This window comes from Podarcis bocagei (genome assembly GCF_964188305.1).
Source record: "Podarcis bocagei genome assembly, chromosome: 9".
NCBI classification, from domain to species: domain Eukaryota; kingdom Metazoa; phylum Chordata; class Lepidosauria; order Squamata; family Lacertidae; genus Podarcis; species Podarcis bocagei.
The window spans coordinates 27,677,030-27,695,031 of record NC_138134.1 but is presented as its reverse complement, the minus strand read 5'-3'; the positions used below and the strand labels follow the sequence as shown (position 1 = coordinate 27,695,031).

Here is an 18,002-nt window from a genome sequence, read left to right as displayed (position 1 = left end):
GTGTCAAAAACCTGGATGCTGTCATGTAGAAGGGCTAACTGGCTTAATTTTGTTTCAGGCAGTTTTGAATATTGATACTATGGTAAATTTCCTACAATTACACTCCCAAACATTCCTTATGGGTGTGTGAATTATTGTGCAAACTGCTTGGAGAGTAAAAGTAAATGCTGCCAGCCAGTTAGGGATTTCAGAATGCCACAATGAATGAAATACACCTTCCATCAAAATCAGCAGTAGGAAGAAAGATGACATCTGGACTTCCGGGTTGGTGCCTCCGGCAATGGCGGAGTTCCTCTGATCAGGAGGAACTTGCCCCGTGGAAATTTGGGTCTGTATTGCCGCGGCGAAGGCGGAGACCCGTAAAAATCACAGGCGGGAGAAGCCTGTGAACGTGAGATTCGGTGGGCACCATTTGCGCCTCCCCTACTTGCGGGGAAACCCGATTTTGGGGACCCGGAGCGACGTGGGGTGAGCGGCGCGGTGCTTCGAATCGTCTGCTTCTTTCACGGAGCGTAGATGCATAGCTGTTGCTGGAGAGCACTGACTTTTTCCTGTGGACAATTTGACTCCAAAGTAATTACCCGTGAGTAGAGCAGATACGGGAGAATCGGATTTTAAACGTTTAATTGGGCATCGAAACGGGGAGGTTCAAAATAGGAAGTCCGCCTTCCCTATTTGTAAATAGACTGAGGTAAGGAGTCTGTAAGCTGAAGTCTTGGAAAGCCTTTTGTAAAAGATTAAATTTCCATCGGCAAAGAGTATAAAATCCCCCTTGGAGGCAGGAGAAGGGGGGGGAGTTGTGGACTGAGTATGCCTGCAGGAGAGAGTAAAGAGAGTTAAAATACTGCCACTCTGACCCTGGAAACGGGCTGCCAGTAGGACTGACGTTTTGGAATGTCCATTGACAGCACTTAGAATGTTCCTTGACAGCTAGCAAAATAAGAGAGATATATTGTTTCTACTGTCTCCAGCTGCTTCTAAAAAGGAGTAATAAAGTAACTGAAAACTGAAACTAACTTTGGATTGTACGAGTTGCGCTTAAAGGTGACATTCTTGATTATTATAAATAGAAACTGTTTCCCCCTAGTGGAAGTTTCTGAAATTGGTTACTTTATAAGAGCTGGGCTAGGGGAGTTTCCAGCTGCAAGATAAAAACTGTGTGACTCTGGGATTGACCTTGAATCTCTTAAGTGTTATGGCAAATGGAAAGGAAAGAACAGATGAAATGTTAACAGAAGAGGCCTTAGTGGCCGCATTATTGAAAATAAATGACTCGCTGGAACAGCTTCATAAGAAAACAGAAGTGATGAATGTGAAAGCGGATGCTGCAAATAATAAAATTGATTTAATTGTAGAAAGTTTAAATAATCTGGGACAAAAGGTGAACACTAACACAGAAACCACCCAGAAATTGACACAGGAATCTACTTTAATACTGCAAACTGTGGATGAAGTCAGGGAGAAAACCTTTGCTGCTGAATGTAAAACAACACAATTGGAGTGTGAGAGAGCCCCATACATTCAAAAGCAACTTGACGAATATAAGCTGACATTTGTTATGATGGAGCTTAAAGAAAAACAGATGAATTTGAAGATCAGAACCCCACCAGAACTGGGAAAGGAAAGTTCGACAGAGCTCCAGGAGGAGACAGGATCAACATCGGCTGAGAAAGAGAGACTTTTGGGGGTCAGTAGGACCGCCAAAAATGTGAATTTACTTAAGGGCAACTGTGAAGGACGTTGGATTGAAGAGAAGGGGGATTGGGAAATATGGACAAATCTGAAGTTGTTATGGTTGGGCCGAGCTGTTGTGGTGGGGATGTTGCTTTTGTGTCAAAAAGTGCAAGTTTTGGATGGGAGGGATTGTTTCAGGAGGTGGCAGAGGGATGTTCCTGGATTGGTTTGGCAGGGCAGGAAGCCTCGAGTAAAACTTAAGATATTGACGGATGGTAAAGAAGGAGGTGGACCTGCCCTGCCAGACACCTAAACTTTGTTGTGAATCATCTGCTTTTTGCTGGCTGAGAGAATGGCTGTCTCTTAAAAGCACTGAAGTGTTGGATAATGGCAGATGAAGTTGATGGACTAGACGGAATTGGCGGAAAAGATTGGCAAGATCCGAGACCAGGGAGAACAGTCGGTGGAAGAAGACTGGGAAAAGTTTAAAGACTATTTACAGAAATATTGTAAAATTAATGAATGTTAGAAGAATGTTGGAATGAAATTATATGGCTTCAGTAGAAATGTTATAAGGAATTAAGCATAAATAGATTAATAGACTATTAAAGGAAAATAAGGTTAAAAGGTGTTAAGATAATTATAGGATAGAAAACAGGGGAAGATGGTAAGGAATTGCTGAAATATTGTAAAATTAATGAATGTTAGAAGAATGTTGGAATGAAATTATATGGCTTCAGTAGAAATGTTATAAGGAATTAAGCATAAATAGATTAATAGACTATTAAAGGAAAATAAGGTTAAAAGGTGTTAAGATAATTATAGGATAGAAAACAGGGGAAGATGGTAAGGAATTGCTGAAATAATTAATAGAAGTGGAATACAAAAAGGGAGGTGTGAGGAGGCCGTGGAAATATGGGAAAGAAAGATAAGATATTGGAAGTTTTTTCTTTTTCTTTTTTCTTCTTCTTTCTTTTGATGTGTTTTTAAATTGTTTTTGTTTTGTTTTGTTAATTTTTATGTAGTGTTTTTGTATTATAATGTATTGTTTTTTCTTTTGTAAGTGTTTAAATTGTTGTAAAAGCAATAAATATTATTATAAAAAAGGAAGAAAGATAGCATCTGAATGCGCAGCCAGCTGCAGCACAGACAATATCTGCATTTGGTTGCACAGAGGCACACAGCTAATGGCCATGGCTACTAAAGGCAACAATATCTTGAGATTGTGGGAAGGAAAGACAGAAACGGTGGGCTATATCAACCACAAATTCGCAGCGTATTTGTGATCAACTGTGTGGAGTTTTCACATGCCACATTGCAAGCATACTGTACGCATGTATGATGGCCAATGCTGCAGTCCTGGGTGTGCATACTTTGAAGTATGTCCACTGAATACTGTGGGACTTATTTCTTAGGAAACATACTTAGAAGTGCACTGTAATTCACACTATCAGTTCACTATTTGCACATTCAGTGGCATACCTAGGCTCCCTTCCGCCATTCTCTGGCAAGGAGCTATATGCCCCCTGCCACAGTCCCTTGCACTGCTCTGTTGAGGCAGCCACAGCAATGGAGCAGGTGGGCAGACTCCGATCCACAGCAGAGACATGTGGTTTTGCATTCCTCTGGGACTATGCCCTTGGCAGGGGCGAACCTAACCAACCCCTAGGTACACTCCTATGCAGCTTTAATATTGAAAGCCAGAAATGGGATGCTCTCTCACATTTACAGAGATCAGTACCACTAGATGCCAGAATGGGAGGTATTTGTGTCTCTAGTTGTCTATCCCCATCTCCTAGTGGCGATTTACAAAGAAACAAATCTTGCATGTTAATTGGTAATAGCACAAATGTCACATCTAACTTTGCCCTGGACCCACTGAATCTTTATTGTACAATAAACTGATTATACAGATCAGTCAAATCTTGTTTCCCTAATATGTTTCTCTAAGGCGGTTCTTTTCTAAGACCAGATTCCCGCTATTAAAAAAAAAAAGCTTTTCTAGAAATTTGAGTTTGCTTTGCTCTCTTCACAGCACAAGAAATAGTTTTCTTGAAAAATAAAGCTTGTTAGATAATCACGGTAATCACATTTTTTGTGTCGCAGTTTAGTTGTCAAGACGTGCTATAAATGCATTATGCAGTTCTTAACAATACTCTGCTGATCAGTCTTGCATATTTTACTCTTTTTAAAAACCAAAATCCAATTATGTGTTTTAAGTTTATAAACCAAAAATACATGATCCGGTTCTATTCAGAATTAAGGTGTAACTAATCTGCTGAGTATTCCTGAAAATTATAATTTAAGAATGTAAGCACCACCTGAATTAGACCAAGGTCTAACTTTTTTAGCATCCTTTTCAATAATCCAGGCAACCAGTTGGTATTATGTGGTCTAACAGAAATTGCCCACTGGTCCACTCTTAAACCACTGTCTGTCTTACCTTTAAATACAGTGGGCCGTACTTCTGAGTAAAAATGCACAGAACTGTGCTATTAAACACATTTCCTAGGGAAATGAATTCTGCTGAACTCAGATTTACTTCTGAGCGAAATGCTTAGCAGTTTTCTATTCCTATGGCACTTAAATACAGCTGGATGTGTTTTAATCTAGGTCATTTGTTTCACATCATACACAATAATTCATTGATATACTAAATAATATGCAACTTACATAAAAGTTGTTTTTTCTTCATAGATATTGAGTATGAATATTATTTTTTAATGTGTAAACAGCTCCCGTGACTTCTTCACACATCATGGGGCAACAAAGTTTGTTACAGATCCATGTACCCAGGGAAGGGAGCTGAAGCCAAAAAAAAAATGGGCTCACTGAAAACACACACCCAATCCCGAAACGACAGACATTCAAACCGACTCTTGCCAAATTCATCCGATAAAATATATTTGAAGGGTTGGAACCTTGTGGCACACTTAGAATGGGAACATCTCACAGATTTAAGCAGTACAGTGGCACCTCAGGTTAAGTACTTAATTTGTTCCGGAGGTCCGTACTTAACCTGAAACTGTTCTTAACCTGAAGCACCACTTTAGCTAATGGGGCCTCCTGCTGCTGCTGCACCACCAGAGCACGATTTCTGTTCTCATCCTGAAGCAAAGTTCTTAACCTGAAGCACTATTTCTGGGTTAGCGGAGTCTGTAACCTGAAGCGTATGTAACCTGAAGCGTATGTAACCCGAGGTACCACTGTAAACAGGCAGACTCCACTGTATGGCCTCAGGATGAGGCCTCACATTCTTAGAATATTTCTCCAAGTACATTCCTTACAAGTCTGCTAATGAATGAGAAGGCTTGGCTGGGATCCTTCGCTGAGGCATATGGCTTTCTAGAGGCAGAGAGTTATTTGTTGTAAAGGGGAAGAACATATTCAGACATCCCAGCCCTTCACCTGCAGTCTGAAGGGAGAAACAGCTGACCCTCGTCACTTGCTTCTTGTGAGAATTAGGCCTTTTACTGAGCTCCAAATGTAGCCTTATGAGGCTTTGCCCTCGGGTGGGAAAAATATTGCGCCTGGGAAAGGGAAGTGGGAGTCAACAGACACTCAAGGAATAGTTTCAGAGAAAAAGTTTTATTTCTACCATCCATGAACTGGTAGAAGGAGCAAGTATGATAAGTCACAAAAAGCATGCACGCAATTCACAGTCCTGTGCACATGCATATATACCCCTTTCCAGTTCCCTCCTCCTTTCTCCTCCCTCAGGAGTCCTGCCCCATGTTGAGGTTCCTGAGCATGTACAGAAAGCTGTCTTGGGACTATTGTGGACTCTTGGCAGGAAAGGGGGTGAGGGGGTTTTCAGTGTGTTCCAGTTGTTTCATTCTTGTGCTTTGACATGGTTCCCGGAGAGAAAGCAAGTTGCAATGTGGTTCTGAGAAAGGCCTGAGAAGACAATGGGCTCTGTTCTCTACCTTGTTGCAATCTTTTTAGTTACAGCAAGCAGAATGTTTCTGATGCTTAGCTGCTGAGAAAATGATTTTGAAAAGCTTTGAGCCTGCTTGGGGGGGGGGGTGACTTCGGGCCTAGGTGAGGTCACCTGTCCTCACCTTCCTTCACAAGGAGCTTTACATACTTCTAAGGAAATGTCTACACAGCACCGGGCTGAAACTAGGTGGCATATATGTACTTTAAAATATATGGGAAGTAGTACCTCCAGAGAAAGCTTGCCGTTACAAGGGGAGGAATGAAGAGCGGGCCCACAGGGCTTCCCGCCCAAGCCTGCCGGTTTCTGGTTTGGCAGAGCTGTGGCGCCGACGTGCGCACGCCCCTTCCCTGCTCGCCTCCTTCCCGACGCCTCGAGCTCGGTGAGGGCGCGCGCGGCTGCAGAAGCATCTGCTGCTGCTAAGTGCCCAATTGCCGGCGCCTCGCTCGCTTTTTTGTTTAGCTTAGCAACGGGCGCTCCCGCCCTCCGTCGGCGGCACCAGCGAGCGAGGCAGGCCCCAGGCAGCCGCAAGACCAGGAGACTCTCCCGCCTTCTGACGGCGGAGTCTCGCGCCTCGTCGCTCGAGCGTGCGGCTGACTGAAAGAAGGCGCTCCTTCGCTCCCCGAGTCCCTGAGGGAAGCGGCGGCGGCGCTCTCGCCGCTTGTGTCTGAGGTGACGCTGAGAAGCTCCTCGGGCCGGGCGGAGGCGGCACCATGAAGGTGGCGGTGCTCGACTTGGGCACCGTGTTTGCCAAACTCTTCAAGCCCTCTTCCTCCTCGTCTCCGCCTTACTCGCCAACCGCCGCCTCCTCTCCCAGCAGCGCGCCTCAGCCCAAGGCGCTGCTGCCCCTTCCTCCGCCTCCGCTGGGGTCTCTGCCCTCTCGCCCCGCCGCCTTGCAGCCCGCAGGGGGCTCGTCTAGCATAGCGGCAGCCAGTCGAGGCGCTCCCGGCGGGGCGGCGGCGAAGTCCCCCGGAGGAAACAGCTCTCCGCGCGCGGCGGCGGCGCCGTCCCTGCCGAGGGAGCCCGGGGCTTGGGCAGCGCCCGCGGGCAAGCAGCTGCTCTTCGTCACTCTGCCCGACATCGGCGAGGAGGGCGCGCCCGACGCCGACCCCCCAGAAGAGGCAGCGGAGCCCAGGCAAGTGGGAGTCGCGGGGACCCCGCCTGGTGGGGCGCCCTGGGAAATGCAGACCCTTTTACCCTGCGGTAACATAATCTCCGGGTGGTTGTAGCTACTTGGCCAACTGGTTGCCTTCTCAAGGGAGGCATTTTCTCCTTAAGGGTCGAGGAGACACTAACTCCGCTTCCCTGCGTTTCTGATCAGATACAGAAGGTGGTAACTTCTTCATCATTTGATAAGAGAATACAGAGGCTGTATAGACCTTTTTATTTTGAGACAGACAGCTTTGTATTTTTGAGGTGGTGAGGGATTTGCTTGCTTTGTTAATTGGAGAAAGGTTTTAAGTTATTTCTAAGACTGCAAATGCAAGATCTCATTTTTCCTGGTGGTCCAGTTCATCTTGAATAAACCTCATACTCTAGTTCCCAACTTGCAGGATATTTTCCTACACAGTTCCTATGGATACTATTCTATGTTCATTTACTTGGGAGTAAGGCCTATTTAACTCAGTGGAGCTTACTTACAAGTAAACGTGGAATTGATAGAGCTGTAAAAGAATGTGTTTTGTATGTTCCTGGTTTAGAGTTTTGAATTACTTTTATATATGATCAGTGCATTTAAGCTTCTTCCATTTACACATATAGACCCTACCTGCCAGTCATAGCTCTAAAGGTGCTCTACAACATACTTGAAGGCAATATGGTATAAAACAATTTTCAGTCTCTCCTGCCCTGTGTCCTGTATGAAAGCTTTTAATGTGGGAGAGAAATTCTGTGTGCTGTGACCAACATATGAGCGCTAACTGCTCATGTGAAAACATTTCAGAGTTATTGGCTAGGCTATAAATTCAGAATAAAAACGGCTCTCATCCATTTTCTTTCTACTGTTTTTAGCATTGACATGTGTGTATAGATAAAGGCAGTGAAGCTCAAAAGTAGTTTTAATTTCATATCTGAAAATGCCCACAGTTACTAATGTCAATTTTCAACAGATTAAAAAAAACAGTCAATGAACCTTTACTTAAATTAAAGAATGACCTGCTTCCATTTTGTATTGTTGCATCAATAGCTTCAAAAGTGATACACTAGAGACGTTAAAACATTGCTTGTGAAATTGCTCTGGAGGTTGTGCCTGCGTACCCTCGTGTTTGTGTTTCAGGACCAATCTCCATAGAGCTATCACTCTCCCGAGGCACTGTGACTCCTGATTGACATGTCATGGAGCAAATGGGAGAAACTTGTTGCCTTCATGTTCCATTACAGAGCTTCATAGAAGCCTATGACAGGCCAGTGTCAGAAACAGAAGGTGTATCTAGGTGGGCCCTTTGCTCTGATCTAACAAGATGGTTATTGCGGTATTATGTTCCTCATATGAATTTGGAGGCACCCATTGTCACCAAAGGCACATGATAACTGTGGCCAATAGGGCTGGGCAATATATCGATATATGGTCCAAAAAAGATTTGATGTCCATATCATGATATCGGTTTCATATTTTTTGACCTGGAGATATAGCACAAATCATTGTATGTTTGTGTGTGTGCTATGCAAAAATCACAATGTGGGAAAAATTGTGAAGCCAGCCAACGCTGCTCTTGATTCCTGCAGCACCTGTTAACTCTGCTGGCTCAGCTCTCCCCTGCTTCCTGTAATGGGCAGCGAATCACAAGAGCAGGCACCAGTAAAAATAACAATGCAGGGGAAAGTGTGAAGCCAGCCAATGATGCTACATAGCTCGATTCTTATTTCAGACCTCATGATGTATCAGTATATCACTATGTTTAGCTGTTGATATACATCAAGATGCTGAAAACCAGATACCACCCAGCCCTAGTGGCTGGTGCAAGGGAGGCTGAAAGTATGGACACAAGAGACTGATACTGGGTTCAATTAGGCTGCAACTTTATTGATTATGCGAAATAGTAGGTTTGGCTAAGGCATTGGGCATGTATCCAGCATCAGGCAGCTTAGGAGCCCCATGAGGAGTCACCCCCAACATGGATTTGGTGTCTCAAACCTGCATAGGCCACCATTGGGAGAGGTGTATTGGCCCATTGGTCTCCCTGTGGCTTCCCAGACAGCTGCCCCTCCAGGACCCCTCTAACAGGCTATTTATCCTTTAAAGTTGTGACAGTTGCTATGAAGTAGGTGAAAACCTGCAAGCCAGCCAATTTGCTTGCAGGAGAGAATTTCTCCCTGGCCACAAATATGGCATCCGAGTAAACCATAGCAAGGTCCATATGCAACTCATCCACTCCTCCACTGGGCGGGCCCCTAACAGACTGGGTGGGTGGATGAATAAGAAAACCCTTTAACGGTCAACCAAGAGGGCAGCCTGCCCTTGGCCACTCCCTTAAATAAGCCAGGGCAGGCTGAGCACAGCTCTCATGCCCCTGCTCCCAATTGGCATTGTGGGTGCTGCCTGCCCATACCTGAAAGGTCCATTGTGGCCAGAGAGGGTGGTGTCAGGTCGCCATCCCATCCCCTGGCCATGCGGGAGCACGATGGGCTCCCCAAATGAGCCTCAGCCATGCCGTATGGCAAATGCCCTCCACTCGGAGCCCTGGAAATATATCTTTGCAGATTTATATAATCTATAAATATATCTAGCAAGTGTTAACAGCTACAACACTAATTAACATTAAAAGTTGGGTCTCCTGATGACAACTATACATGTTTTACCATACATTTGCTAAGGTGTATTTAACATCTCCAGACATGCTTCTCTTGATGCTGAGTTTCTTTGCATATGTTTAATAGCAAACCGAATATTTTATTCATATTAGGAAGGTATGTGGTGAACCTGCATTGTCTGCCTTTTAGAAAAGAAAAAGATACATAAGAGGGAATAAGATATGCCTCTTAGAAGAGGAAAGGCTATACCTTCACATTAGCATTTTTTTAATTAGACATTTCCACTTAAGCTTTTAGAAGAAACACCCTAATAAAATATTGATCATTGCAGCCTCCTTACCCTGAGTTCCAATTCAAGTTTACCTAGACTCCAGAATATGCTATTTATTTCAATTGTTATTCAGCCATGTGTGAAATGCATTGCCTCATGAGAACATAAGAGAAGCATGGCTGGATCAGGCCAAATGTCCATCTGGTCAGCACCCAGGCCTTACCGCAGCCAAGAGTCGCCGATGAGAAGTCCACATGCAGGGCTTGGGTTTTCTGGTTAAGAAAACATCTGGAAAGGCCTTTTGCAATTTACTGAAGCTGAAAAAATAATGTAGCTTGTCAATAGGCACTTCAATTCAAATTTAAGACATATTGTAATTAACCATAAATTCACACAAAAGTTTTGAGAGTATATTGCCAGTTAGTTTCATTTGAATTCGATTTTTTTCAATTACTTGTGGAAATGTGTTTGCCATATGCCCAGATTGATTCCTGGTGTGTCATTGGCCAAATAGAAAATTCTAATTGCTGATGTTAATGTATGCAGGTGATCTTGGAGCATGAACCCATTTGCTTGCCCAGTCACCGTAGGTAAGTTCAAGATGCAGAAGTAGTTAACCTAGTTTGAAAATACATGTGAAAGCCATCTTGTGAATTAATTCTAAATAGCTATTGGAGGCATTGGGCCAGTTCATGCTTGCACATTCATCATCTGAAATCTCAAAGCATCAAGTGATGACTTGTATGTATAAATGACCCTATACAGGTCAAATGCCATAGGTAGAATTTCCATCTTGTGTCACCTCAGATTTAGTGTTTCAGAGTGGAGCCAGTTCAGACAGTCAGTCATCATCAAGGGATCTGCATGCACTTGTGAACTAGGCCATTAGATGCAGGTGCCTGGTGCAGGGGAAAATATAACTTCATGTTCGCCAGATTTATAGGTTGATCACAGACTGCTGCTATCCAATATGTACAAATTTCCAATATGGAAGACCTTATTGGTGAACAAATTCACAGTTTCATCATATGCATGGAAGGCCTTGTGAAAGAGCACGGAAAACACTGCTGACAAAAGCTATTTTGCAGTAGTTATGGAGTAATGTATTTAAAATTAAATGTTTATAGGAAAGTGGAATATAAAGTAAAAATTTAAAACAAAGACCACTAGACATGCCGCAAGTTTGGTTTTGATGAGTGAAAGTCAGTTGCAAGCAAATGTTGTGAGCATCATGGGAATAGCTGATGCGATTACAATGTGCTTGTGTGCATGCATTTTTTCCGGTAATGTTACTCCTGAGGTTTCGTTCCTCTATTCAACAGACATGTTTTGCACAGCTTTTCTGCTTTCAATTGTAAATGCTCCCTGGTAATGAACAAAACAGCTCTGCCTTGTTGATTTGGTTGCTAACAGGGATTCACAGATTTTGGCATGGTCTATTCATTGCCAGCCCTTGTTTGTGGTTGCCATCGACCCATTCTTCTGAGTCCTCCTGAAGGGTGTGTGATTTATCTCCTTGTGCTGAGCTTTTGCAGATGTCAGCAAGGTAAGATTCTGTCTTCCAAAAAGACCCAGTGATAACAGAAAAACACCCTTCCCCAAGTTCTCTGAATTACAGATAAGAGGGAGGAGGGGTAATTCCGTTCTTCCCCTGGTTGTTGAAGACGACATGGCAAACATCTCTCCTACATCCCTAGGCCACAAAGAACTCAGAATCTTTGTGCTGGTCAGGACTAAGGGTAGTTGCCAGAGAGAGGAAAGGGCACTGATGCATTTCTGGAGTCTGGTCACTAAGAGTCTTGCATAGCTTAGTAATGAGCACTGGGTTGTATTCAACTAAGTTATACTCAAGAGTATATTAAAACCACTGCTTCTTTATGGTCCAGCTCTCACTTCCATACATCACTACTGGGAAAACCATAGCTTTCACTATATGGACCTTTGTTGGCAACCTGTCTCATATATAAAGCTCTATGTCCCGAGGAGGATGGCTTTGTAGCTTCCCGTTGCTCTGTCCCTTCCATTAACATCAATACATCTAGATGGGAGGGGTATAAATTAATAATAATAATAATAATTCTACTCTGAGGGGGGCTAGCACTGAATGAAACCTTTTGTTCAGAAACAAAAACAACACAATGTTCCAAAATATTGCTTCCAAAATATAGGCGAAAGCCACATCCTCTTGACAGCAGCAAGAAGATTTAAAATGTATTCTTCTTTTATGAATGATTATAGAGGAGGAGGAAATGGTGGTGAGATGTGCTATTTTGCAAGGGCAGCATAGAATTCATTGGAAACTGAATAATAAATCCACTTGAGAAAACTCAGCAAGGCCTTTCATTATATCTGCATTATTACAAGAGTGAGTAGCAGATGCACCAGACTCCTCTGTTGAAGTCTCATGTCTAGCAACCACTTTAATTGTACTTCAAGGTTCTTATGAGGATGAGCACAATATCGGCTGCTTCTATGTTAGGCAGTTAGCCTGGAATAGACAAAATTTGTTCATTCCGGTTTCACAGAGCATCCAGATGATATTGATGCCAACTCATTGTATCCAGCAATTTTTGTGGTGGTCTCCCGTCTTTTTTCTGACCTGATTTCTGGCATTAATAAAATAAAATAAAACAAAACATAACAGCAGTGTCAGCATTCCAGTATGGATTAACAGTATGGTAGATACTCTTTAGAACTGCTGGTAATAACTTCCTCCTTGCCTTTTCTCTTAAAGTAGCTCCAGAATCCCTACATCTCTACATTAGATGTAAGGTGACATAGTTGGACCATAAATAAACAGTTTTAGAAAGATCATCAGCAAACGACATCCCTACTAACACATTTCCAATAAACTTCTTCCAAGGGAAAGCACATATTTCATAAAACAAGACCATGATAAATATTTTCAGTAGCCAAGCCAAGCGTATAAAACTTGTTACTCTGTCCAAAATTTACAAGTGCTTAAGAGGGCATTGCTTTTTGTTTTTTTTTTTAATAATATTTTATTAAGTTTTATCCATAAAAAAGTTTAGAAAAATACAAAAAACGAAAAAGATACAAAATTACAAAATACAGAAATACAGACATGAAACACAAAAAAGAAAAGAAAAAAAACACATATAAAAAGACAAAAATTCCTTCTTAATTTCTCCTCTTTGATTAACTTATTTTCCTGACTCCCTCACGTCTCCCATTTTTGTATCCCTTTTAAAAGTTACTTCAGCAAATTCATGTCCTGTTAGTCTATCTATTTATTAATCCAATCTTGCATTTTACCTTGTTGCTAAAACCCCTGCAATTTCATTTCAATGTCCTCAACATTCAAAAATTTTACAATATTTCTGCAAATACATTTTAAATTTCCTCCAGTCTTCTTCCACCAACTCTTCTCCCTGATCTCAGATTCTGCCAGTCATTTCCGCCATCTCCATATAGTCTATTAGTTGCATCTGCCATTCTTCCAAGGTGGGTAGATTTTGTGTCTCCCAATGCTTTGCGATGAGAATTCTTGCTGCTGCTGTAGCATACATGAAAAAAGTTCTATCCTTCTTTAACACCGATTGGCCAACTATGCCCAGGTGGAAGGCCTCTGGTTTCTTCGGGAAAGTATATTTAAATACCTTTTTCAATTCATTATATATCATTTCCCAGAAAGCCTTGATCCTTGGGCACGTCCACCAAAGGTGAAAAAAAGTACCTTCAACTTCTTTACATTTCCAACATTTATTATCGGGCAAATGGTATATTTTTGCAAGCTTGACTGGAGTCATGTACCACCTGTACATCATTTTCATAATATTCTCTCTTAGGGCATTACATGCCGTGAATTTAATCCCGGTGGTCCACAACTTCTCCCAGTCAGCAAACATAATATTATGTCCTATATCTTGTGCCCATTTTATCATTGCAGATTTTACCGTTTCTTCCTCAGTGTTCCATTTCAACAGCAGATTATACATTCTTGAAAGTATCTTAGCATAGAGTTCTAACAATTCTGTTTCTAACTTTGATTTTTCCACCTGAAAACATAGGCGCCGACTCCATGGGGCCTGAGAGGGCCCGAGCCCCCTCAAAACTTTGTTTGGGGGGGCTCTGCCCCCCAATAATCTCGGGCACCCCTCCAGCAGAGCGCCACCGCCGCCCCTCCCCCAGCCCAAAATGCACAGGGTCGGGCTGCATGCCTCCTGCCCTCCCTCCCCAGCAAAAGCTCCACCCAATTTCCTTCGGAGCTGATTAATAGGCGCAGCACGCTCTCCTCTATTCGCTCACGAGGAAGCGGCGCCACTTTATCTGCATATTCATGAGCTTATTAATTATTCATGAGCTTTCGCGGGCTCCCCCAATATTTTTTATAAGTCGGCGCCCCTGCCTGAAAACCAATTTTTTTATCCAGATTGTAAACCTCTCTTAATTGAAAATAGTGTAACCAGTCTCGCACCTTCTCTTTAAGTTTGTCATAACTCTGCAGGCCTGAGTATTGGAGCTAATAGTTGTGGTATTTAAGTCAATTTTAGCTGACAATTTTTCCAAGGCTCCAAATATTTTGTCTAATGATGCATTTAATGTCTCTTCAGCCTTTGCTCCAGGCTGCCCAGTATCCTCCCTTTCTAAGACAGGGGGTGTTACTATTGATTGTCTTCATCGCTGCAATATAGTTTTTATCCTTGTAGGCTGGGGTTTTTCCTGATCCATTACTTTATCTTTAGAATTCAAGGTCACTCACACAGTTCAAGCTTCCTTTCTGGTGAAAAAGTTTCTAAACCAGCTGTAGTGGAAAATCCCCAGCTATATCCCAGGCATAATCCCCAGCTATATCCCCAGCTATATCCCAGGCAAAATCCCCAGCTATATCCCTCTAGGGGAGCACCTTGGCAACAATGTTACTTTCAAGGCAACTTTTCCAAAAGCAGTCCTGCCCTTTTTGACTTTCACTTTTTCATTAACAGGCAACAGTTCAATAATAAGCAACAATTACAAGGAGTCCTTTCCAGTTCACATGCAGAGTATTCACCAACAGTTACAAATATTTATAAGCGGTGCAACACTTTCTCACTGTCTCTGGCAGACCCGTATCAGGGGTTAGGCAGTGGTCTTTTTTCCTCACTTTTTCTTGATCCTTAAGTCCAAAGTTTCCTTCTCCCCCTCACTCCAAGAGGGAGTTCTTGTATCTGGCATTAAAATTTATACTCCTCTGTTCTGCTTCTCCAGCTCTAGCTTCAAAAGTCTTTGCTTTAATCCTATTTACAAAAACCGGAAGACGGACTTCCTTTTTGCGCCTTCCCGCTTCAGTGCCAAATTCAAGTTCTCTGCGTCGATCAAAGGCAAGCCAAACCTTTGATCTCCTGATTTTTAAACAGTCTTACTCACGGGTTGTAATTTAGAAGCTGAAATTTCAAAGGAAAAAGGTCAGCGCTCTCTGGCAACAGTTACATCAGTTAGATTTCATTCAAATGGCACTATAGCAAAAGGATCCTGCTTCTAATTCCAGCCCACCTTACTTTACATAATGGAGGGATCGATGTTTACAAGGTCTTATATAATATAACCAGTAATATGATGGAGAGATTATTGCTATCTGCAGCTTGTGCCTTGTTATAAGATTGTATTCTTACCATTCTTAGAGGCACATGGACCATTTCCAAGATTTTTATTCAACCTTCCATCCCTTCTGTTTCAGGGACACTTGATCTTGTTATAGTAAATGCTTCCTATCTGATCCCAAAGAAATAAAACACCTCTACCAAGATACTAATTAGTCTCCTTTTTGTGACAGTTAATTAAGCTGATTGCATTTTTCTTGACTTATAAATTATTTATATACAAAATACATTGCAGTCATTTCCCCCCATTGACACTATTCTTTCTTAATACATATGCTCCTGTCAGAACTGAAGTATAGCTAATCATAATTAACTTTTGTTATGAGTTTGAGGTGCAGGAAAGTAGGCTAACCCTTGGAACCTGCAAGTGTAAAAATATAAGCCAGGCTACCTTCCTGTTGAGGTGATCACCTGAGTGATGGGCCATTAGGGAGGAACAAAGGAAGTGGATCTGGATGAGGCAGCCCCTCCATCAACTCAGATAGTTAGTTGGAAGGACAAGGCCTGTTATGTGAGCCAAAAGCTGGAAGAACTGCAAGCTGGAAAGATAAAGAGTATGTTTGATTTCTGTTGGAATCCAAAGTGGTGGCTATGGGAGAACTATGATTATCTTTGGGTAATGCTTTGAACCCATCCACATTGCAGTAGCATAATTTAGCATCTCAGCTGAGGGGGGAATGAGGAACAGGTGTGAGCAACACACAAGCATCTGCTTTGCTGCTAATTAATGCCCTGATGTTAGGAACGATTGAGGGCACAAGGAGAAGTGGACAACAGAGGACGAGATGGTTGGACAGTGCCCTCAAAGCTACTAACATGAGTTTGACAAAACTGCGGGAGGCAATGAAGACAGGAGTGCCTGGTGTGCTCTGGTCCATGGGGTCACGAAGAGTCAGACACGACTAAACAACAACAACAACAAATGCCGAGGAACTCTGAAGGCAGCAACAGAAGATCTGGAGTAAATGGGAAGAAGGCTTCCCACCACAAACTAGAATGGTGTGCTGGTCCTTCTACTCCATTAAGTCAGTGACGAGGGGTTGGATTGCACACGAGTTCTGATGGATGTGCTAATTAATAAAAGTTTGAGATAGAGGTATTTTTTCGCTCTATAAGACACACCTTTTCCCTCCTAAAAAGTAAGGGGAACTGTGTGCGCGCCTTATAGAGTGAATTCAGGCTGCGCAGCTAAGCCAGAAGCCAGAACAGTGAGAGGGATCGCTGTGCGGCGCTTCCTCTTGCTGTTCTAGCTTCTGGCTTAGCTGCGCGAAGCCTCTTCAGGGCATAGGGAGTCTTGATCCCGCTCTTGCTGGCTTTTGTGGGAGCCCCTCAGTCTCTTCCCCCACCTCACGGAAAAGCCCCCAAGACCCTTGCTCCCTTTAAAGAGCTGTGCGGAGCATGTGTGCGGCTCTTGGGGGCTTTTCTCTGAGGAGGGAGAAGGGCAGCCCGTCAGTGACACACGCTCCACGCGACTCATGAAAGGGAGCGCTGAGCAGAGCCTGGGATGCATACAGGCTCTGCTCAGCACTCCCTTTAAAGAATATTTTTTTCTTGCATTCCTCCTCTAAAAACTAGGTTCGTCTTTATGGAGCGAAAAATACGGTACTTGATTCTACAGCTGGGTTTTATTTTAATTTGGGAAATAGCTACATGAACATAAAAATATATTTTAATGACTGATTTATTTGCATGGTAATGGGTTAGATGAACCTAGTCCTAGAACTGATTGAAGCAACATGTTGGAAGTAAAAATTAAAACATGAATGCCATGCAAATACTTGAATGACTTGTTTTGACCTGAAGGAATCTATCTACATAATTAATGAATATTTATATTGTTTATGAATTCTGGATTTGATTTAGTGGCTTATGATTACTTCTTTAAAAAAATGTATGGTATTTATCTGATGAACTTGAATTTGATTGTAGTAGCATAACTGGATTAAAATCTATAGAATGAATTAAGAATTTGTATATAGTATATGCTAGGTTGGTTTTGTTTAAGTACAAAGGCATCTGGAATTGTGTAATATAAAGGTGTAATTGCATGACTACATGCTGGGGGAGGGGTTGGGAGTGGGGAGAGATATTACCCTAGGAAGAGAGACAAGAAAGAAAGGTGACCGGAACCCTCTCTATAGGTTTCTTATTTGACAGATTGCTTGAATGTCTAAATTGCCCGTAATGTGTGAAAGGTTAACAAATAACAGACAAGGTATGCTTATTTCAATGAAACAGGACAAGGGAAGAAAACTAGAATTACTATAGTGTAAACAATCTAATTAATGGCGACATCTAGTGGTGATGTGTAAACTCATCATGGCTGCCGAAAACAAAACGTATTTTCAAGGCATGATGGCATGGTTTGGATGCGCATATGTCAGGCATTTATAGTTTAGTTTGAGTATAGTTTAACTGTAGTTTCCCTTTTTTAGCTCAACCTGGAAACTTTGTTGGAGCAAGCCAAGATCTTAAACCAGTCTGAAGTTTCCTCATGGCTTGTTACAAACTTGATAACATTCCATTTCTTGGTACAGATGTACTGGGAAACAGTGGTTAATGGAATACCTCCTGGGATATTATTGCAGGGCTGGGGGAAAGGAATGGCACAAGGGTGGAACACATGGGCACAAGTAGGCTGAACAAACTCTGCAGTAGAGTTAAACTGTCCTCTGCTGAAGAAATAGAAAATATAACAGCATCACTCCTCATGAAATGGGCTTAAGCACTAGCAAGCAAGCCAAGTAATAGATTTATTATTATTATTTTT

At 42.5% G+C, this 18,002-nt stretch overlaps 1 protein-coding gene across 1 annotated transcript in view; it reads left to right on the top strand.

Annotated features, from left to right (window-relative positions):
* Window positions 1-5,844: 5,844 nt before the first annotated feature.
* The window catches only part of FAM149A (family with sequence similarity 149 member A), a 38,587-nt gene continuing 26,429 nt past the window's right edge, over window positions 5,845-18,002 (top strand). The window contains exon 1 of the mRNA XM_081209191.1: window positions 5,845-6,746. Coding sequence (XP_081065317.1) covers window positions 6,325-6,746 — 422 coding nt within the window. The 5' untranslated portion in view covers window positions 5,845-6,324. The remainder of the gene's footprint in view (window positions 6,747-18,002) is intronic.